General features: G+C 51.0%; 8 protein-coding genes across 8 annotated transcripts; 5 read left to right on the top strand and 3 right to left on the bottom strand.

Annotated features, from left to right (window-relative positions):
* Positions 1–1399: 1399 nt before the first annotated feature.
* Positions 1400–3166, bottom strand: N7532_000912 (esterase-like activity of phytase family protein; the record flags this gene model as incomplete). Its single annotated transcript, XM_056613406.1, has 3 exons — positions 1400–1524; positions 1612–2756; positions 2817–3166. The coding sequence occupies 3 exons, from the start codon at positions 3164–3166 to the stop codon at positions 1400–1402; spliced, it is 1620 nt and encodes a 539-aa protein (XP_056478447.1).
* Positions 3167–4619: 1453 nt separating this feature from the next.
* Positions 4620–4940, top strand: N7532_000911 (uncharacterized protein; the record flags this gene model as incomplete). Its single annotated transcript, XM_056613405.1, has 1 exon — positions 4620–4940. The coding sequence occupies one exon, from the start codon at positions 4620–4622 to the stop codon at positions 4938–4940; it is 321 nt and encodes a 106-aa protein (XP_056478446.1).
* A 1694-nt stretch (positions 4941–6634) lies between these two features.
* N7532_000910 (uncharacterized protein) lies at positions 6635–7447 on the top strand (the record flags this gene model as incomplete). The annotated part of the gene is made up of 1 exon (XM_056613404.1): positions 6635–7447. One exon carries the CDS (start codon positions 6635–6637, stop codon positions 7445–7447), a length of 813 nt encoding a protein of 270 aa, XP_056478445.1.
* Positions 7448–8700: 1253 nt separating this feature from the next.
* On the top strand, positions 8701–10465 carry N7532_000909 (lipase; the record flags this gene model as incomplete). Its single annotated transcript, XM_056613403.1, has 4 exons — positions 8701–8803; positions 8855–9035; positions 9084–9474; positions 9539–10465. 4 exons carry the CDS (start codon positions 8701–8703, stop codon positions 10463–10465), a joined length of 1602 nt encoding a protein of 533 aa, XP_056478444.1.
* A 2184-nt stretch (positions 10466–12649) lies between these two features.
* N7532_000908 (uncharacterized protein) lies at positions 12650–14134 on the top strand (the record flags this gene model as incomplete). Its single annotated transcript, XM_056613402.1, has 1 exon — positions 12650–14134. One exon carries the CDS (start codon positions 12650–12652, stop codon positions 14132–14134), a length of 1485 nt encoding a protein of 494 aa, XP_056478443.1.
* Positions 14135–14205: 71 nt separating this feature from the next.
* On the bottom strand, positions 14206–14990 carry N7532_000907 (uncharacterized protein; the record flags this gene model as incomplete). The annotated part of the gene is made up of 4 exons (XM_056613401.1): positions 14206–14339; positions 14505–14610; positions 14662–14885; positions 14957–14990. 4 exons carry the CDS (start codon positions 14988–14990, stop codon positions 14206–14208), a joined length of 498 nt encoding a protein of 165 aa, XP_056478442.1.
* A 6007-nt stretch (positions 14991–20997) lies between these two features.
* Positions 20998–21408, bottom strand: N7532_000906 (uncharacterized protein; the record flags this gene model as incomplete). The annotated part of the gene is made up of 1 exon (XM_056613400.1): positions 20998–21408. One exon carries the CDS (start codon positions 21406–21408, stop codon positions 20998–21000), a length of 411 nt encoding a protein of 136 aa, XP_056478441.1.
* A 63-nt stretch (positions 21409–21471) lies between these two features.
* N7532_000905 (uncharacterized protein) lies at positions 21472–21687 on the top strand (the record flags this gene model as incomplete). The annotated part of the gene is made up of 1 exon (XM_056613399.1): positions 21472–21687. One exon carries the CDS (start codon positions 21472–21474, stop codon positions 21685–21687), a length of 216 nt encoding a protein of 71 aa, XP_056478440.1.
* Between the last annotated feature and the right edge of the window lie 466 nt (positions 21688–22153).

Genomic DNA, 22153 nt, shown 5'->3' with positions numbered 1-22153 from the left:
CTGCGCTGTCAAAAGTTGACAAACGCACCTCACACACTTATGACGGCCAGCCATGCTACCTCATCCTATGCTGTCCTGGCCACCCTTTAAAATCTAGCATAATGGGTCGAAGAGGACCTACAACGACATACAAAACAAGGGCCGCGAAGAATGCCGCTCGACGGCTCCGCTATTAGCAACAAAAGCGAGCTCAATTGCTATCCCAGGAGTCTTCAGTCCCAGCACGTCCACGAACACGTAAGATGGATAACGTAATCCACTACTGAGCGGTCAACTACCCTGCACCCCGGCGGTCAACCCCATCAAAAAACGCGTCCCGTCGCGTACCTACCATCTTCAACCACCCACTATGACACCACCACGCACTCAATCAGGCCAAGGATTGGCTAATCATGAGGGCAGGACCCTATTAGCTATCCAGGATATTCAAACTGGAAAGGCTGAATCAACACGCGCAGCCGCATTACGATATAACGTCTCATACACTACACTACGCGCGCGCCTTAAAGGGCGATCATGACGCGCTGATACACGTGCGAATAGTCATAAATTGACTAGTTTTGAAGAAAATTCACTAGTACAGTGGATTCTCTCTATGGACTCGCGTGGTGCAGCGCCTAGGCCCTCTCATGTGAGAGATATGGCTAATATTCTACTGGCCGACCGTGGAAATACCCACCCCCCCCAATTAACAGTGGGAGAAAACTGGGTAACCAAGTTCACTAAACACCGAGAAGAACTACAGTCACGTTTTTCAAAACGATATGATTATCAACGTGCGAAAAACGAGAACCCAGCGTTCATTATTGATTGGTTTAAAGCTGTTGAAAAAACGATTAATGAAAATGGTATCCAATCTGATGATATATACAATTTTGACGAGACTGGTTTCGCGATGGGGCTTATATCAGCACAGAAGGTGGTTACGCGAGCTGAGTTTTATGGTCGCCGGGTAGTCCTACAACCTGGAAATCGTGAGTGGGTGACTACAATCGAGTCAATCAGTACCGCTGGTTTCGCACTACCACCAACAATCATCTCTAATGCCAAAAACCACAACATCGGTTGGCTTGATGGCTTCCAAACGACTGGCGAATTGAAGTCTCACCTAATGGCTGGACTTCAGATGAAATCAGTATTAGATGGTTAAAAAACTTATTCATCCCATATTCACAAGTTCGGATAGTACTAAAAGGGTGAATTCCAGTCTGAGGACGATCAGAATTTCTGGATTCCCATATACAATGTCAATTGCTAGCGTTATCGTTCGGAAATAGGTTGAACCTGAATATAAAATAGAGATGCGTCTTCCCAGCGTTAGCCACGATTTCCAAACACAAATTTTCAAAGAGACTATATCGATGACAGGAGACAATATCCTACGCGGCAGATAACCAAATTACAGCTCAGCATTGTGCATGGCGGCGGCATGTTGCCCGTGGCTAACTAGGAATGCCAAAATCTGAGTATCGATGTCCTCGCCAGATTTGTCGGAATAGCGAAACCGTCCAGAATTTTGATATCCTAGTGCCAGACAATATTAGCCAAATGAAGACTTGCACCAACAGTGCACGAAGTGTAAAGTGCTATGCTAAATATGTAGGATCATACCTTCTTGCGTTATGAAGTCATTGTCGCTGAAGCTAAACAGGAGGTATTCTGGATTTGCATTCGAATCCTCCTGGCCCAGAGGAACTAGTGCAAGGCTCTCCCATTTCTCATTCAAGAGGCGGTCATCTTTCGGTCCACCGTTGTGCAGCCCAAACTTTTTGAGTTCCGAGTTCAAGTTGAAATCCAAAAACGGACAGTAAGTCGCCGCCGTGATATTTGGGTCCAAAATCCCCTTGGCGTTTGCAATAGAGCCATTAGTTGAATCCCATTTTCCTGCAAGATTTGTAGCCCCAGTTGTAGAAATAACATCGACATGACGATACTTTGACTCAGTCTCGTCCGCTCCACGTCCAAAGCCCGAATCCCGTGCGAGGATTAAGAGCTGTCCATTGGATAGCCGATGGATTTCGGACTGGACGGCGGCTTTGGATTCATCGCCGTAAGGAGGCAGCGTAACCACAAACTCATGTGACAGAGTTGGGGAATTCTTATCTGAGATATCATACTCCAGGATCCGGGTCTGTCGTCGAGTCTTTTTCTTTGGCCCCCCTTCTTGATTCATGGCTGACTGCATCATAGCGTATAGGAAACGTCCGTCCGGGGAAATGGTGAGACCCTCGAGGCCTTGGTTATTGGCTCGACCAGCGGTGGGATCGAGAGGTCTAGGAAATCGATCCGGTTCGAACATTGGCGGCTCAGCTCCGCTGAAGCTGACTGTGCCATTCCGTAGAGGACGGAACGCGGGCGGAGGCGCGATAGCAAGGAGCATTTTGCCGTATTTTGAGAACCTGTAGATATACGGGCCGTATTCGTCTGAGATCCAAAAAGCACCGTCGGAATCAACCACTAAGCCTTCGCAATCCAACGTAATTCGGACGTTAGTTAGGCCGGGGCCGCCAAAGCCATCTCCGTCATAGGTGGCTCGTGGCAGCGGAGGAAATCCGTCGTAGGATATAAATCCGGTCGCATCCGCATCTAAGCTCGTGGTGGGAACGCCGTCAGGCCCGGTTAACAAGACTGAGTCGAGATATGTCAAGTTCATATTCGGCGGACTCGGGTGGCTGCCGGAGGCGTCTGGGGCTAGACATAGGTGAATGGAAAATTTGTGAATGCGCGATTGATAATTCAAAGTGCCGTTCGTATTCCTAGTCATGAGTAATCAGTAATTGGCTCTCATTGCCCCATCCGTAAGCCAAGAAACATACCAACCACGATCAGGCATTGCCCAGATCATACCGTGGTAGGAACCATCCTGACCCTTGTTCCAAGATGACTGGTCGAAAAACACCGCACTCCCAAACCCACCCAGGGTATCTCCATATCGATCGGTCGCATTAGATGGAACCGTACCGTAAGCTGCTAGGCCGTAATAATCGTAGCGTTGGCCGGAGCATGTGGTTTGGGAAATAGGCGCATTTCCCACGGCGCGGCCACATTGCTTCGAAGGTCCAATAGCGCCGGCCCATGACGCGGAAAGCACAACAGAGAAGGATATCAAATAGTAGATTAGATGATGGGAGAGTTGGAGTCTCGCGACTCGCCGGTCTGGGTCCATGATCGGTGCGTCTTGTCTGCTACTTAAGCTGACAAGAAGGACGGAGATTGAACTGGCCCTTTAATTCCCATTTGGATCTTTATAATATAGGTTACATCAATTGCCCAATTTTGAATCCCATGGTTTGGACTTAGCTGCTGTATTCAACGTAAGTCTCCCAACCATGGTTGTAGACACAAAAGAGTAGTGATGTAAAATTTCCTCATACCTTATCAAGATCCTGGTGAATATAGTGGAAATTGACGGTCATTCAGGAATTGCAAAGATCGATCAGAACGGCATCAGCGAATATGTATATTTACACATGGTGACATGAGCAAGGTGATGATTTGGATGATGTCATGTAATCTTAACTCTCATCGTAATGTCATCGTAATGATTATGTTAAGTGGCAAACAGAACTATTTAGCATGAAATCTTGGGTTAACTGCCCTCTAGATTCATCGATTGGGAGCTGCATTCTGGACGTGACGAGCACTTTCCAAAAGTTCAACTTTCCGGTACACTCTACGTTCATCCCACTTAAACTTTGGATTGATTTTTTAGACTTGGTAATTGAGAGTTAGGCTCTTCGAAAAAGAAAGGCCGGGCGATCGAACGACAGACTCGACTAGCAAGGGAGGTCTAGATGCGCTTAGCTAGTTCATTTGCCACATATTACCAACGCAGCTTATTACCAATAATACACTATGCTATGTTCGTGTTTCTGTCCGGTCAGGATCTAGACATGACACTTAAAATAATGCACTCGAATCATTATTTGAAATCCTGTGATGAGTGCAGGCGTCATCCAGAAGGAGTGAGACTTTGAATGCGTGGTACGTCTTGTCACGACCCTTATCGCGATAATCTAGACCAGTTTAACCCCTAGGTCTTAGGCCTTCCAATTTAAACATCAAAGGTGCCTAGTTGGTTTTCGTAAAAAATCGGTTCATATACCGTAGCATAACAGCATATAGATATAGATATACATCGATCGTCATAGTGAGCTCCTCTCTGCCCTGAAATGCTATTTACTGAAGTAGCTTTACGACAAACCGGTAGTTTTTTAGGTCGTTCACCGCATGAAATCATGAAAATGGAACGCCTGTTTACATCGCTCCAGATTGGCTGTATCTTCTGTCTAAATGAATGATCTGTGGAACAGGTAATCGTGGAAGAGTGCCTCGCGCCACTAATCTGTTACCCGCAATTCATATCCGACACGGTCGGATTTCAGTTTTAAGTTTTCTAAACCCTGGGCCACGTTGGTCTTGTAAGTCTAGGCTGATAATCACTTGATTGAAATCTGTCTGCTGATAGCGGGATCCGGGCGTCCCTTCTATCTTTAAATTGGTTCACTTCCGCCCTACGAAAGCCATTTTTGTGAGGAATTTCTACAGTCAAAGAACCTCATATAACAAATTTGTACAATCAGTCAACGGACCATAATACTACCTTGGAAAAGCCGACAATGTCTGGCAATACGAAGACCTTCAGAGCAGATGTATATGGCGAGCATCAGGGTCGGCATCCCTCCATGGGCGACCTTAAGAATCGACTCTCAACAGAAGTCAGAGCGAAACTTGTTGATACCATTGCTGCTCGCCCGGGCACCGCTTATGTGGATTATAACGGCATAACTAAAGCCGTGGCGGAACATGGCAAGCTTTACGATGATGCACAAGGAGAAGAAATCACCTTTGGCCCTGATGGTTCCGATACCAATTCATCACGTTGGAAAGGCTGGACTACTGCTCATGTGAAAACCACTTTCCATTTTGAGGATATTTGAAATTGTTTTCAATCCGTTTGTTCAAGAAATCCAAGAGCTCGACTTGGTGGCTTCAGGCCAAATCGCGGAGAAAAATGTTTTTATCAGGAACTTTTGCTGAGATGTATGCAGATCTCTAGTATCTACTTGCTTTTCAAATCTTCAAATTAGTTTAATCAATAGCCATTTGTCGAAAACAGGGAGTTCGTATCTAAGATGACCGTTTTTGGTGAAGATTAAGACAGAGAACGTCGATGCAATTGACCTCCTTATTGGCCGGAGCTTTTGCCGCTTAGTTGTATTCGGCTGATACTGGAACATACGGTCATTTTAGTAAAGTCGCGAGAGTTTTTGTCATGGAAAAGATCCCCGAGGTCATTACTGCCTGGATGCCTGGCAGAATTGTGTGCATAACCGAGTCAGAATGAGCGGTTGCCTTCAGAATGAGCGGTCAACCTATGGGTATAAGACCCCTAATCCATAATGCCTTAAGAGGAGGGAGGGCTCCCTCCGACTTCTTCGCCGTCTGATTGGTCCACCGTGCGTGCTCCCGGCACCCACGGTGCGTGCCCGGAAGACCCACACCCCATCTGTCGCAGCTAGCTGATACAGTATGGCATTGTATGCAAGAATGGGGCTAATCTACCAAGGGGAACCAATCCAAAAAGATAGGATGAATTGATTGAAGAAAAGGAGAAAAGAGCGCATGCTGCGAGGACACGTTAGGGTGTCCTTGCTTACATGAGTAGGGTGAGGGGTTGAACCTCCCGATCTCGGAGTGTCGAGAATTCCCTAGTACAAATGAAGATATCACGACACAAACGGAACTAAGCTATTTCGGGTGCTACCCCACTATCCTCGACAATAACCTTAAGTGACGGTTTCGACCGATTGGGAAGGCCCGCCCCACCCATATCGGATGAAGTTCAAACGTGAATAACTTCGCGAATACTAGACATAGAGAAATGAAAAAGATATTTTTGTGGAGCCTGAGGAATCCTCTATTGATTAGTTCTAGTCTCTGCTATATTTGTGATGCTGAGCGTGGTACGTGATTGCATTCATATGCAGGTTAGAAAAAAAGATCTACATTGCTGCTGCTGCTGATGATGATGACATCGTTTGCCCGGTGGACTGACATCATCGTAGTATAGCCAGATGAACCTATAGGGTCATAATTGCATAAATGCACTCAAAAAAAGATCTACGTTGCTGCTGCTGCTAATGATGATGACATCGTTTGCCCGGTGGACTGACATCATCGTTGTATGGTCAAATGAACCTACAGGGTCATAATTGCATAAATGCACTACAAAAAGAGATCTACGCTGCTGCTGCTGATGATGATGAGATCGTTTGCTCGATGGTCTAGACTGCGAATTCGGAACGATCCATTGTCACCCAAACGACGTCAAGGCTGCGCTTATACAAAAATTTATCTTTAGCCTATGATAGCCAAATGGGAAGTGGCCTAGAAACCCCTATTGGCTGCAAATGGAGGCGCTTAAACAGACTTTATAGTAGAACAGCTATGATTGGGGGGAACTAGGATTGAAGTATAAAGAGATCGCTTTTCCTTGAAAGCACCTCTACTTGGTTTGCTTGTTAATCTCGTTACATACAAAATCACTACCACAGAGACTGAACCACGTTACACTCTGGAGTCCAAATCTCTCTATCCTGGTTGGTGCGGGACAACTTCTGATTTACCCACTATGCCTCAACACCACCCAACTCTGGAGGCAGAACCGTCGAGCAATTGGGTGGAAACTTTCAAATCTCGAGTAGGAGCAGACAGCCTTGAAACTATCAATGTTGATGAGACTTTCCAAGCTGTCTCGTACACAATTGATTTCTACCAAAACGATGTGTCAATCGCTATCTCTACATACCCATGCGCAACACAGGGACCCGTGCTGAGGAATCTCGCAGCGGATGATATTGCCAGTGGTATTGCCGATATCCAATTTGGTCATAACGGCAAAATTGACCGCTGGAAAAAAGACACGACAATCCAATGGGCTGCTTACCTCCAGGGATATCCGACACCTGACCTTGCTGTCTATGCGGCCCGTAAACTGAACGAAGCTGCCATGAAATGGAACAGTCTTTCGCTGGGTGTGAAATTCAAGTGGGTCAGCCGGCTGGAAGATGCGGCTTTTGTGCTCGGCTATGGTGGTGATCAAGGTCCCACCTGCGCAAGGGCGTTCTTTCCGAATTCTAATGACATCAACCCTATCTATGTCTACAAGAGAGCTTTTGAAGCAGGTCTTATCAACAACATGGATGGTTTTTTCCTGCACGAATTAGGCCACGTACTGGGATTGCACCATGAATTCGCTCCAGAGAATCCAACGCATGAGGGCAGGACCCTGACATTTGGCACTCGGAATCCAAAATCTGTGATGGGCTACACTTACCCACCCCGAATGCAGCCATCAGATGAAGTGAGCACAAAACTATTCTATGAGTTTGCTGGAACTTCAATTGAAGGCTGGCCAATTCAGGATTGGACCCCAAATAACTGAGGAACAGTGGAGGGAAAGCTCAGTCAAAGGACATATATTCAATCCAGGGTCTTAGGTGGAAAAGTGCCCTTGCTCCGTCACCTCACAAACTGATAAATTTGTTCAATTCATGTTAAGATTTCACCCTTAATTTGAAAAAGAATTATCAATGTCGAGCATGGAATAGTTCCTAGACTGTCGCTTTTCATTCTTGAACTAGAATGTTGTCGAGCATAGTTACACCTCCCCGACCTGACCCCTACATACGCGTGTGTTTTGTGGTGGTTTTTCTGCTGAATCGACCCGCACGTCTCAGCGCGTGCTGCCATCGAGCGTTCCCCTCTTCGCTAGGTACTGTGTACACAGTTAAGTGGACAGTGTGTATGCTCCAAAGCAAAAGTCAGTTGGTTCCTCTTGATAGATGTGTGTGTCGATATTCAGTCTAGTTGGAAAAACACCCCTAGATCCCGCACGCCGGCCTTCGGCGGTCACAACACCGAGGCCACAGCCCAGCGCAAGAATGCGTACACCAAGCAAGGGATGTTATCCATCGGTCGCTAGCAGTGGGTCACAGCCAGTTTGTTCTGACAGGAGAATATATCCCGACAGTTACCTTATTAGTTAATCAGACAGTTCTATCTGGGAATTGTTACGGACACTACAGGATTTACTAACTATGACCAGATGCTTATGTCATCATTAGTGTCGTCGACTTGAGTCTGGAATCCTTCAATCAGCTCGTTCTTGGGTCGAGATCGACCCTAAAGTTAGTTAGCTTGTGGCCAGATGCTTATGTCGTCAATAGCGCCGTCGAATTAAGTCTGGAATCCTTCAATCAGCTCGCCTTGGGTCAAGACCAAATAGTCTTCCCATGTCAAGGTTTTCGGAGCATTCCGAAAGCAGGCAATTACGTACAACACATGGCTTAATTGGCCTCAACCTGCTAGGAGCAGATGCATCAAGAATTTACTCCAACAGATTTTTCAAACTCAACAAGTCTAGACTTTCTTCAAGCTGACTTCAGAGACGGGTAACCAATGTTAGTACAATTCAATATCCACTTCAGTATAATTTTCCATGGTATATCCAGCGCATATGCGAGCCATTAGCTTTGAGAGACATTACGTCGGTTGACGCAGAATGCAAGATATCCTGCCTTTCGTGAGGTTATAAAGATTCGACATGCTGCCGCCCGAGGTCACTATTTCTCTCTGTATTCTCTATTGGTTTTCCAGATCAATTGACAGAAGTACCTTCTAATCAAAAGCTTCAAAATGGCACCTCTGAACAACGTGGACGGACTTGTCAATTTGCGGAACCTAGTTCAAGAGGTAAACGGAACTTCACCTGCTGATAAATCAGTACCAATTGTCTTCGGTAAGTGGTTACGAGTGGTCCCGAATGCATCTAACAATCTACGCAACATAGTGCCTGGATTCTTTGGTTGGGGTGCACCGTTATTTGGTGCCATCAACTACTTTGGCGGTGTCATTAACATCCCGAAACTCCTGGTCGATGAAGGATATACCGTTATCGTTGCTCCAGTGGCTCCAATCTCTACCAACTGGGAACGTGCATGTGAGCTATACAGACAGCTCACTGTCGGCAGGTGCATTTATTAAAACCTTTTTCTACATTCTTAGCTAACTCCTATCAGATTTAGCACGGTTAACCCAGCGACAAGTTTAGTTGACGAGGTCTATGACATCGAAGTCGATTACGGCTCTTATTTTGCTGCAGATCCTGCTCACGCCCCAGAAGACAATCCTAGCACTGGCAGGAGACGAGCGATCCTATTTCCAAACTCACAGTTTCCTAACGACTGGACGTGGGACCGGAGTAACAAAGTTCATTTTATTTGCCATTCACAAGGTGGCAACACAGTACGCTACCTCATCAGTCTGATGGCCAATGGCTCAGCAACTTGGCATCCCGAATACTTTGGCGATGGCGAAGACGAGAGAGATGACTGGATCGTATCTGTCACAACCCTTGGGACCCCTCACAGAGGAACGACTATTATAAATGCCCTCGACAGATTTATTTCCGTATGTATTTAAGCCCTCGGTTCTCAGGATTGTCAAGCCTTCAAAGACTAACGAAGGATCATAGAGATCAAGGCAACAGGCAGTCAGTCTAGTCGCAAGACTCTTCGCTGCAGCATCCTTCTATCCTGCAGAGAAAAGGGCTTACGACCTCCAGCTTGACCACTGGGGAATATGTAGAAAGAAGGGAGAAACATTCCAGGACATGCTTCTGCGTCTGGAATCAGTGGACGGCCCTGTGTGGAAATGGCTGACTTCTAACCACAACGCCTTTTACGACAACAGCATTGAAGGCGTTCATGACCTTTCCCATAAGGCAATCAATACTTCCGGGAAGGTCTACTACTTCAGCCTATCCTTCCATGCAACAGTTCCATTCCCCGAAGATTGGCCTGCATGGGGACTGGATGCAATCAACTCCTTTCCTACAAGGCTTGAGGATTTTGTCCGGGGAGCAACGAGAAATATTCCGATCGTTCCGTGGGTGGTGGACGGACTGATCGGCATAATCACTAGTGCTGGATGGAGCTTTCTCACTACCGTAACCAGTTTTCGCTCCTTCGTGGAGTGGATTACTGATGCAGTGATAGCTAGGATTTCCCGAGAACTGGGTTACGATCTGGTGTTTCCCAAGCCCGGAAGGTACATCCCACGAAAGGACGTCATACCAATAATGCTGCTAAGCGTCTACGCAATGGGAGGCCAGGATCTTACACAGGTGCAAAAGAACATTCTGGGAGTCAACCAGGAAGACTGGTACCAGAGTGACGGGATCGTTAACACCGAGTCCATGCGCGGTCCACTCAACTCCGCCAGGGGTATCAGTTCTCTACCAGATTTCGATTTTAGCATCCCCGGAAAGAAAGGGATCTACTGGCACTTAGGCCACAACGATCAAATGGACCATGCCGACGAGATTGGGGTTTTCATTGAGCAAAACACAGTGAGGCTTCAAATCCCATGCCGCTGGTCCTCCTTACTAACTTTGGAGTAGGCAAATATTATGCAAGACATGTATCTTAATATCGCGAATCTGATATCAAGGCTGCGATGACACGCTTCCTTGTTTGGGCTGTGGTCTATAATAGTTCGTGCTTGGGTGAACGCATGTCTGATGAAAATGCGGTTTCCTGTCGTTGCGATTAGCGGCGGTTGGGCTTTAGGTGTTGGGGGCCCTAATGTTTAATATCTGGTGTTTAAGGAGGTCGCGGAGGGTTTGTAAGGTTAGGGCTACGACAAACAGAGAATCAGGGAGCTCGGAGGTTAAAGGTCTTGCACCTCTGTGATACAGAGTGCCCATGATGAATTACCAGTAACAGCCTATCCCTACTCAAGGTTCACGCTGCAGGCAACGGCTAGTTCATCCGTGTATAATAGCGAGTGCGAAACCTGCCTTATCCCAAAGAAACTTATCTGCCAGTTTAAGGGGGAAAGACTGGGAGAGAAGAACAGCGAGGTGAGAGGCGAACAAACGTCATCCGTCAGCCAAAGAAAGCTCAGACCTTACCAAGGGTGCAAATCTCTGCCAGTCATCCACGTAGGACAGTACTTTTCCCGGGGTCCATGATGGGGGCGAAAAGTTGATTATTTAGTGTCAACTCTGAGAGAGGTAAAATACTGTGGATTCTCCACTGCTCTTGGTTATTCAGCATCCACCCACATTGCAATAGTAATTGTATGGTAATTCGGGTCATTCTCGGAAGAACTGTGATGTAATACGCAGTTTATAGCCCCTGGATCATTTTCAACAGATCGGAACACACAGACACACTCTCGTTAATCCATCTCATGCATCAATTGGCCGTCCCTCGATACTAGATGATACACGTATCCGACATCCTGACATTTAGCTTTGGTTATCACCGTCTCTTTGAGGCTCCTGGAACGCGTACAAGGTGAGCTTGGCTGACCAAATGCAAATTATTGGCTGGATCGGAAAAGTATTTTATCCCCCAAGCACCTGATCTTCACCTTCCGTCTGCTGTGACCGGTCGGGTTGAAGGCTCATCTTGCCTGCGTGGCTGAGTGTCGCCACTCTCCTCTTCCGGTTGAGCTAGGCCTTTGTCCAGAATCCGAGTTGCGACTCACCCGTCTCCGGCAAGAAGTCGGTCTTGGTCTGGCGTAGGGTCGAAAGGCGAGGGGCGAAAGGCGAGGTGCGAAAGGCGAGGGGCGAATAAGACGTATGTAGACAATACATATTCTCTTTGCAGTGACCGTCCTTTGAGTTTAAATCCACCTGCCCGGTCTTAAGTAACAGCGTCCCCACCGTCTTATGTCCATTCATTGCGGCACAGCAGAATATTTGTGAATCGACCGTTCACCTGCCCAGTCTTAAAAGTTCCACCACCGCCTCGTGCCCATAAGCTGCCGCCGCAGATAATGGTGTGCATCCCATAGTCCTTTTCCATTCACGTCTCCCTGCCCAGCCTCGAATAGCAGCTTCATAACCGTCTCATGCGCATAGTATGCGGCCCAGAATAATGGTGCGGAACCTTGAGAGTCCTTTGCATCCACGTCCACCTGTCCAGTCTCTAGTAACAACTTCACCACTGCCTCATGCCCGTACCATGTGGCACAATATAATAGAGTTCGGCCAGTGTTATCCGTCACCCTATCCAATTTGAAGACGTGATGGAATCAAGTTCGAGCTTAGTGAGTAGGCAGAGGGTTTTAGATTTTATTCCATGTACCGGCCAGCATTTAAGTTTGTGACACCAAACACCATTTGAATCCGCCAAGGTTGTTCTAGATCATTGTCTGGTCAATCAGGAATGCCAAACAATGCGTCTCATGACACCAGAATAGATTCTGCTGTCGCACCTCACCGTCGAAAAGTTGGCGATTTCGACTCTCTTGCCAAGAGCGTGACGATTTCCTGATTGAGATAGCGTAGCGTGACGATTTCCTGTTCCGGATTAGTGGATAGACTCAAGACCGCCAGTACCCCAGATCGCTCAGCCGCAGCCAATAATACCGATCATATCCCTGTCAACGCCTGAATCCCTGCCAAACTGGCTGACTTCCTGCGATGATTGGCTGATCTCTGAGCCACGTGTTGTTGAATAAGGGGTTCGATTTGACGTATCAAATTATCCTTTTCTAGCTTCGTGCACTTTCGCACTATCCCCTGAATGAAAGTCTCCGTACGTACTTTTCTTCCTGTTTGGCGTTCTTCAAGATGCCCAGAAAGCACCCGTCTCAATTGAATTGTCCGCAAAGATCTCATCCGCGTTTTAGTGCCGATGACGCAGAGGAGCGGACACGGGAGCACCAACGCCAAAATCGAGCCCGTCGAAGAGCAGTGAAGACATCGAACGACGCGCTGGTTACTCCTGTGGAGGATGAGCGTTGGGCTGAGTCCCCTCACGTACTTTCGGAAGAGGAAGGCCCAGAGCATCCCAATGAGCGCGAAATTATCGCCTCCGACTTGGACCACGCGAGACGTGTGAGATTTGCCCATGACAAATATGAAGATCCTCAGGTCACCCATCGCCGTCGTCTTGATGCTATCCGAGCCAAAAAGTACCGAAATCGCCGCAAGAATGAGCAATGCGTTGGTGCTAACACCAGCACGCGGTACACGCCTGCCATTGGCCCTCCTTGCGCCGAACCTGCCTGTACAGATCAGGTGATTGAAGCAGCCCCATCCTTATCGCCGGCCCCACCGTCACCTCTACTTGAGGCTGTGATGGAGAGTGGACTACGTGACGATGTCAATGACTCGGCCTGTGGCATGGCCGCCAGTCCCGGGGACGAGACTCTCGCTAATGAAACCAGTGAGGATGACATTGAGTATGATCGGCATCACCAAGACGACCCGGTTGAGTTGGGCTTGGCCGATGACGAAGGGTGTGAGACCGTCCCTCAGATTCCAGAGTGGTATGTCGAAGACCCGCCACATCTTGTCCATAACAACAGCTCGTCTACTGATCTGGAATATGCGACGGAGAAGCTTGCTCAGCAATTTTTGGTGGGGATCCATGGATGTAGCGCTCAGAAGCATCGGGAATCTCTTGCAGCCCACATCGAAGGTGAGGAAAGTTGCAATCATCATAAGTTGGATCAGCTCTTCCATCACGCAATCCCTCGCACACTGGATAAGTCACAGCTCTTCCCACGGCAAGCTCTCCAGGAGGAGACGCCCCTTGGTCCTGACCAATGGAGGGAGATATTCTCGGGAACAACACCCCAGTACCGAGATGGCAAGCCGAAGCAGGTCTGCCTTCATGCCGAACGGAGCCAGAAGATGCCATCGATGACCTCCTTTGACGTAGACAGCATCTTGGGCTTTGTGGACTCCCCGGCGGTAGCGGTGCATGGGATCCGGTTCTATTCGGCCCCGCAATATTACCAAAATATTCACAGCGATGTCCACATCACCATCAAACGGGAGGCTGGTAGTCATCAGCGGCCCCGGCTGCTCACATCCCGATTGAAAGACGTGCCACATTTCCTCTTTGCACGAGTTGAGGGCGCCGATTTTCTCACTCTTCATATATTCTTTCCCCACCTGCCGCACCACTGCGACTTTACGAGGTTAACTGACGAGCAATTCTCGCGGTGGTTTGATCAGATCTTCTACCCTGCCCTCCGCCAGGTCTGTGCTGTCGATAACCTTATGCATGTTCTCGCTGTACAAACCAAAAGTATAAGAATCAACTAAAAGGACCCAGTGTTAACTACATCCAACGTAGATCTTGGAAAACTGGAGAAAATTTGCAGACAACATCAAAATCAGTGGTTTGAAATGGCTGGCGCCTTGCCGACCCATGGAGAATCTTCACACATCTCTTGCAAAACCCATCTGACCATGCCTTTTCTGGAAAGAAAAAGCCCATCATCGCCGTATCCCGTATAGGTTGCGTTCACTGATATTTCGGGACCGTTAGTAAGAAAGGGAACTCTGAATATAGTCCATTGTAGGTGGTTGACGTCCTGAGAGGCTATAAATTCCCCCAAACCCCTGAATTCTTGATAGGCACTCCCACCAATAACTTTTACCAAAGTCACACACAAATTCCACTTTAAAGCACCTTTGTCTTGTGGTGCAGGATATGAACATGTGCCAAGCACCATGGCGCGTTTATACTTGTTGGCCACCAACATAGGAAAAATGAGCTTCATCGCATTTGTGATATGCTATTGCTATTTTAGTATAAAGGAGGCATCTTTCCTGTAGATCAAACTTACCGTGCCCTTTGACATTCCTGGGGGTCCTGCGAAGGAGATAAAGATCTGGGGTCCAGCGCCTGCCGCTTGTTCCAACTTCTTTACATCCTCAAACGTACCCTCAATGACCGTAACATTGACGTTGCTGGCAATCTCCCTAGGGAGTTTGTGAGGACTCCGTACAAGCAGGGTAAGCTGGTGCCCTTGTTGCAACGCAGAAAAGCAGAATTCGATACCCGATAGGCCTAAAGGGGAAAGGTGAGCATTCGGGCGGCCGCTTTTGAGATACCTCCAACAGATGCAGGAAACCGCTTACCAGTGGCACCAAATATGAGAATATGCTCTGGCATTGTACCAAGATTCGCTGAGGAGCAGGTAACAAGTTTCGTCACCAGCCACAAGCAATCGATAAGTTACTGATGCGTGTTATAGCGACACTGGTAGGAGCCAAGTAAGTACGAAATAATTTTAGCTGCTATTAATACTTATTAGTTCATTAAATTCACCGCCGGCCAGAGCAACGAGGAGGGAAGGCGGCCATGACGAACTCGGCACGTACAGTATCCGTACCGGAATGTATAATCCCGAGTCCCGACGTGCCAATCTATGTTGCCGTTTCTCCGGAGATAGCGGCTGCAATCCCGCTTGTGATTTCTCAGCATTAGTCACGTCCATTCAGCGTTAGAAAGCGAGTCTAGTTACATGTGGCATCGCCAATGACATAAGCAACAGGTCGCCATTGGGAATTGATACATCCACAGCAAAAAAATTGATAAATCCACAGCGGGAATTGTTACGGACACTACAGGATTTAACGTAATCAACCACCGAACCGCGGATACCACCGAACCGCGGATTTTCAATCCAATTTCTATTCTCTCTGTTTAACGCGTCGAATCTTCATCACCACAATACAATATGCCTCTTTCTAAAGAGTCGCGTATTCAGATGGCTATTTCAGCCTATCAGAATGGTCAAATTAAATCAATTTTACGCGCTGCGCAGGTCTTTGCGATTCCTGAAAATACTCTACGCGATCGGCTTCATGGTTCAAAATCACGGACAGAACGACGCGCCAATGGTCATAGACTTACTGAATTCGAAGAGGAATTACTCTTAAAGCGAATATTGGAAGCAGATACGCGAGGATTTCCAATTCGACCTAATCCATAATGCCTTAAAGGAGGGAGGGCTCCCTCCGACTTCTTCGCCGTCTGATTGGTCCACAGTGCGTGCTCCCGGTACCACGGTGCGTGCCCGGAAGACTCACACCCCATCAAATTCGCGAAATCCGCGACCGCAGCGGGGCCCCAACCCATGGGCGTAAATTCAATGTGCCGTAGGGTTTTAGGGTTTTAGGGTTGCCGTCGTAAAATGGGTTTCGGGGCCCATTGAATTGACATTTTCGCTGACAAAGATACCCCAAATCTGAATATGTTGTAAAAGCAATTCGGTTGGATAGTCAAATCGAATTTGAGGTCAATCCATATTGATATAAGCATGGTTTCTGGGTTTCGAAAACGCCCGATGTTTTTGCAGGGGCGCGCATCACCCGCCGACCGTGGGCGATTTTTTGATGGGGTAACCACCACCCGCCGGTCGCGACCAGTCACCACGACCATCGCCGGCCACCACCCCATTCAGGTTAGCGACCAAATTGGTTTTTGCGATTGCAAATTTCAGGGGTCGATTCCGATATCCCGCCGCATCATCCCGTTTGATTTTGAGCTCGATCCCAGGAGGTCGCGGTGGCACCATTCCCCCGCATCTACAACATCCACCAACATATATATTTGCAGATCCACCATGGGCCGCGCATACCATGCCCGCGACATTTTTTTTGTCAACCCCGCGTTCCAGGTGTTGATTTGCCAGAAATGCCAATGTGCAGTACGACCAGGACAGGTCAAGGCCCATTTAATCAGTACCGCTCATCGCATTCCCATGGGGTGGGCCCAGCACATTCACAGCGTCATTCAGCAGTGGGATCACATCGACGAGCAGCCCCAGGTGGACCGTTGGCCCCATCAGATTGACGAGCCCATCCCCGAGTTACCGGTTTATCAGGATGGCATCATATGTCGGTTCTGCGACCAATACACATGTCGTCAGATCGATGTGATGAAGAAACATTGGGGCAAGGCCCATGATTATCGTGTGTATGAGGGCCGTGGTCGCCCCACGCCCACCCAGATTCGAGCCATCCAGGGCCGCATTGAAGCCAACTGCTGGACCGTTTCATGCCAACGGTTGTTTAAGCAAGGGCCCGGGTCCCATTATATTTGCGTGGGACAGCCAGACCCCGCAGTGCCCGTGAATCCCGTTCCCGACGCCGATGCCATCCGCCGGTTATTGCACACCGTGTCGGAGTATCAGCAGGAAGATCAACAGGCCCAGGACACCATCATCCAGGCCGGCGATTTAGACGAAGCCACGCCATGGTTGAATCGGACGGGATGGGTCCGGTATTTACAAGGGGTCCCCCGCAAGCCATTGGTCGAGAGCACCCGGCGCCCCAAGGAAAATATCGAGGGACCGGAGCGCGCCGCATTCGTGATTTGGCAGGCCATTGAACGATTAGCGCATGTGAGCCAGGAGATTGCCAAGGCGTGTGGTCATTTATTGCGGATCGAAGTCGTCCGCACCACCAAGGACGAGAGCCCGCACAAGCCATTGTTGGCATATTTGGATGCCGCCGCCATTGCAAAGCATGTGGCGCCGTGGCAGCACATTTTGATGTTTTTTGCGCGGACCCAGGTACGTTGTGTTCAGTGAGGGTGTGCCCAGAGCATGGTGTGGGTATGCCAATGCTCCCGTCTACCGGCGGAGAGATATATTGCCGCGTTGTGGATATTCCACCGGGGTGACCAGCCCGGCCCGACCCGCACCGTCGACAACCCAATTCCCACCACAACCCATGTCCATTCCGGACCGACCATATTAACCAGCACAGATCGAACACGATTGGGAGTCCCCCCAATATTCATTCACCGAGCGCCAGCAGCAGTCGTGGGACACCGTGTGGCATCATGCGCAAGCCCGTGCCGGTAGCCCCGACCCCGGCGACGAGGAGGACGAGCCCGAGCCGTTTGAGATCCGCCCCATCGAGAATGCATTGTTGAATTTTTGCATCGATTTGTTACGCCAGGAGATCCGGAACGATGAATACGGGTGTGCCATGGTTTGTGCCACGGCCGTCATCGGTTACAGTGAGGTCGGTTGGGCCACCCCCCAGAGTTTCCCACCGCAGATATCCAGTTTGATCAAGATCACCCGATTTTTCATTTTACACAAAGCGTTGCGGTTGGACCCGAATTCGGAGGAGATCCGCCGTCGATTGGCCGGGCGGCAGGACCACCAGTGGGTCGAGGGCGACATGATCGAGTTTGACGACGCATATTCATACGAGGACGAGGGATACACGAGCGCCCCGTCCACCCCCATGGCCATGCGGAGTTCCCCACCCCCGACCCGCGACGACATGATCGGGCCATTCACCCAGGAGCAGCGCCGGCACCCCACGCGCACGTTCGCCAAATGGGTCAAGTATTTGGTGGATTTGTTCATGGTCCGTGGCACCAACGGTCCCGTCCAGTGGTGGATGGATTTGCGCACGTACGGCAGGACGATCCACATGAACACGCCCACCGAGGGCCACGTGGGGTGGAAGTCGGGCGATGAGTTGTTGTACAAGCAGATCCATTTCACCATGGGCGATTTCCGCGGATTCGTCCATGGGTTGGTCCACCAGATGCGACAGCGGGTCGTGTCCGAGTTGTTGATGTGTCGGGATCAGACGCCGCCCGCCATTCCATGGGACGCGTTGTATGACGACGCCACGCAGAGTGCCCCCGGATGGAGTTTTTTGCAGGACCAGCGCACCCAGTGGCCCGTCCCGGGGGCCGATTGGTTGATCCGGCGGGTGAGCCAGGAGCCCGCGTTGCGGCGGCGGTTCATCCAGCGCGACGGGCACGCGTTCCGGATGCCGGCCATCGATCGATATTTCCGGGTGGTGGCCCAGTTCCGGGAGCAATTGAGCGTCGCCGTGCATGTTTGTGCCGGCCAGCCCAGCCGGGGTCCCGAGTTGATGAGCATCCGCCACCGCAACAGCGAGCGGGAGCGCCGCAACGTGTTCATCGAGGACGGCATGGTCACGTTCGTCAGCCGATACCACAAGGGTTTCCACGTGAACAACGACACCAAGGTCATTTTCCGATATTTGCCGCGGGAGATGGGCGAGTTGGTGGTGTGGTATTTGTGGTTGGTGTTGCCGTTCGTCGAGCAGATGCAGTCATACCAGCGGCATGTCCGCGGGGAGCCCGCCGCCGTGGGCCGTCGGGCCGAGTATATATGGTCCCCCGACCCCGATCGCGGCACCGCATGGAGTGGGGACCGGTTCCGCGCCGTGTTCAAACGGGAGACCGCCGATGGATTACGCGGACACCGATTAGGGTTGCAGGCGTACCGCGACATCGCCATCGCCATCAGCCGGCGGTATTTGCGCCCGAGCAGCCAGTTCAAGAACAACGCCGAGGAGGACGCCGACGACATCGACGACGACAGCACGATGGACGACGAGGGCATGCGGGCATTCGTCGCCGACATGCAGGCCGCGCATTCCGCCAGCATCGCCGGGATGAACTACGGCCGCATGTTGATGGAGAATCCCAACAGCACGGCGCGGCACCGCGAGTTGTTCCGGGCCGTGAGCCACGATTGGCATCATTTTTTGGAATTCCCGTCCTCCGTGGAGCCGCAGCGCCGCCGAGCCCCGGGGATCACGCGGAAGCCCAACCCGTGGGAAGACGCCGCGGCCGAGGCCCGCATCCAGCGCCGATATGACTTGCATCAGACCAACATGGCCGAGGCGTTCCAGAGCATGATGGGCAGCACCGCGATGGCGTTGCGCGGACCGCAGGGCCCCGTGTTGCAGGCGATCAAGCACGGCGACAGTTGCATCGTGGCCGTGATGCCCACCGGGGGCGGCAAAAGTGCGTTGTTCATGTTGCCCGCGTGGGTGAGTGGCCGGGCCGGATTGACCATCGTCGTGGTGCCATTGACGGCATTACGGAGTGATATGATGGCGCGATGTCGGGATTTGGGCATTGCATGTGCCGCGTGGGATCCCCAGCGTCCGCCGGACGGGGCATCCATTGTGTTGGTCACGCCCGAGGCCACCCCCAACGAGGCATTCGTGCGGTTCGTCAACCGGCAGCGGGTGTCCCAGCGGTTGGACCGCATCGTGATCGACGAGTGCCATGTGGTATTGAGTCGCAACCCGGATTTCCGGCCATTATTGCAGCAAATGGGCGCGTTGCGGGCCGCGACCACCCAGATGGTGTTGTTGACGGCGACATTGCCCCCCGCGAGGAGCAGACGTTGTGGGATCGCATGGGGTGGCAGCGGGACCAGGTCAGTTTGCACCGCAGTCCCACCAGCCGGCACAACATCGCGTATCGCGTGCACACCATCCCCGTCGACGACGCATATGACGAGCAGTTCCAGTGGGTGGAGATGCCCCGGGTGATCCGGTTCATCCAGGACCGCATGCGGCGGGCATACCCCGGGCGGGTGATCGTGTATGGCACCGTCCAGTCGCACGTCACGCGGGTGGCCGAGCAGTTGGGGTGCCCGGCATTTTACCGCAACGCGGTCGACAAAGACGGGATGTTGGAAACGTTCCGCCGCCAGCCCGGGGCCGTGATCGTCGCCACCAGTGCGTTGGGCATGGGCATCGACATTCCGGACATCCGCAGTGTGATCCACGTGGGCCAGCCGCGGAACATGTTGGATTATGCGCAGGAGAGTGGCCGGGCCGGTCGTGATGGGCAGCCCAGCGAGGCCATCATCGTGCAAGCCGAGGGCCGGACGATGGGCCGGGACATCCGTCCGTATTGGATGAACGATGCCCCCGAGGCCGAGCATACGCAGGTGGTCGAGTATATGGACCGCGGCGCGATTGGGTGTCGGCGGGTGATATTGGATGCATATTTGGATGGGGAGATTGGCGGATACCAGCGCCAGCGATGCGGGGACACGGTGCCGGAGTCGGTGTGTGATGGACATGGATGCCAGCCCGATTGGGAGGACCACGAGTCGCGGATGGGGTCGTCGTCCCCGGCGGAGGCGGATGCGATGGATGAGGATATTGAGATGGTTGACGGAGATGAAGGCATGCCGGATGACATTGCGCCCCCCGTTGAGTCCGGGCCACCGATCGTTTCCACGCGCATGTCCCAGGTGGCATGCAGCAGTGATACTGGGAGTATTGTGTCCCAGGTGCCATTTATATCACCAGCCGCAGCGAGGACGGCACCAGCCGCAGCGAGGACAGCACCAGCACCAGCAAGGACAGCATCACCCACGACCCCCAGGGTCGAGCCCACATCCATCCCCACCACCACACCCCGAACCATCCCGACGGACATCCGACACCAATTCCGACAGCAGGACATTGAGCGCGCCCACATCGCGCAGCGGCATCACGGTCCGGCCGGACCCCGATTCGACGACGAAGCGTTTTTGGTCAGTGAGGTCGAGAAGTGGGTGCATCGGTGTTGGACATGCACGCAGAGGGGATATGATGATGCGCATGAGATGTGGCGTTGTGGGTTTACCGGGGCCGGGGGAGCCAGCAGGGAAATCCAGGCGAATAAGGATTGGATGAAGATGGTCCGCGGGAAGGTCCAGTATGCCAATTATACCGCACATTTCCCGTGTGGCATGCCGCAGCACATATGTCCATTGGGTGATCATCACGCGGACCATAGCGAGGAGGTCCAAGAACGGTGTCGAGGATACCGCACCGTGTTGATTCCGATGGTGGCCATGATGGGCAAGGGGCCGCAGCGAGATGCGGAGGTCACGCAGCGATGGTACCAGCGATTGGCGTCGCGCGGGGTGGTGGATCCAGAGCGGAATGATGAAGGGTTGATTCAGTATTTCGGACAGCGCGCGCCGGGGACGGCGCAGAAACGGTCGCAATTGACGGAGGAGTTTATTTGGTTACGGCGGGCATATGATGGACGGGAGAAGTGCAGTGATTAGAGGCGTGGGTCACGTTGATGGCATCACATGGGCGCTTCGCAAGGGTTGTTTTACCAGCAGGAATACATGAATGATGATTTTCATATATATATTCCAGTCCAAGAAGATTGGTGGTTTGGTGGGTGATGTCAATGGGAGTCCGCATGCCCGCATATATGTCGAGGAGCCAGATATATATATTCATGCATCCCACCGGCGAACCCCAGCCCACCATTCCACCATTCCATCGATCCATTAACCATCCCAGATCCCCCATGATTGGAAATCGCCCAGTATCAGTTTCGCAGTCCCAGCAGCGGTTGTAGAATATTGTGTGGCGTCATGCGAGGCCGCGGCACCAGCGGGCCCATCCAGTGGTTGATCGATTTGCGTACATATGGCCGGGTCACCAACACGCCCGTGGAAGGCCAGATTGAATGGCAATCCGGGGGTAGCAGTCGGGCGATGAGTTGTTGTATACCAGATC

This window comes from Penicillium argentinense (genome assembly GCF_028826775.1).
Source record: "Penicillium argentinense strain IBT 30761 chromosome Unknown utg000002l_segment0_segment0, whole genome shotgun sequence".
In the NCBI taxonomy this organism is placed as follows: Eukaryota; Fungi; Ascomycota; class Eurotiomycetes; order Eurotiales; family Aspergillaceae; genus Penicillium; species Penicillium argentinense.
This window is presented reverse-complemented; position numbering and strand designations above follow the sequence as displayed.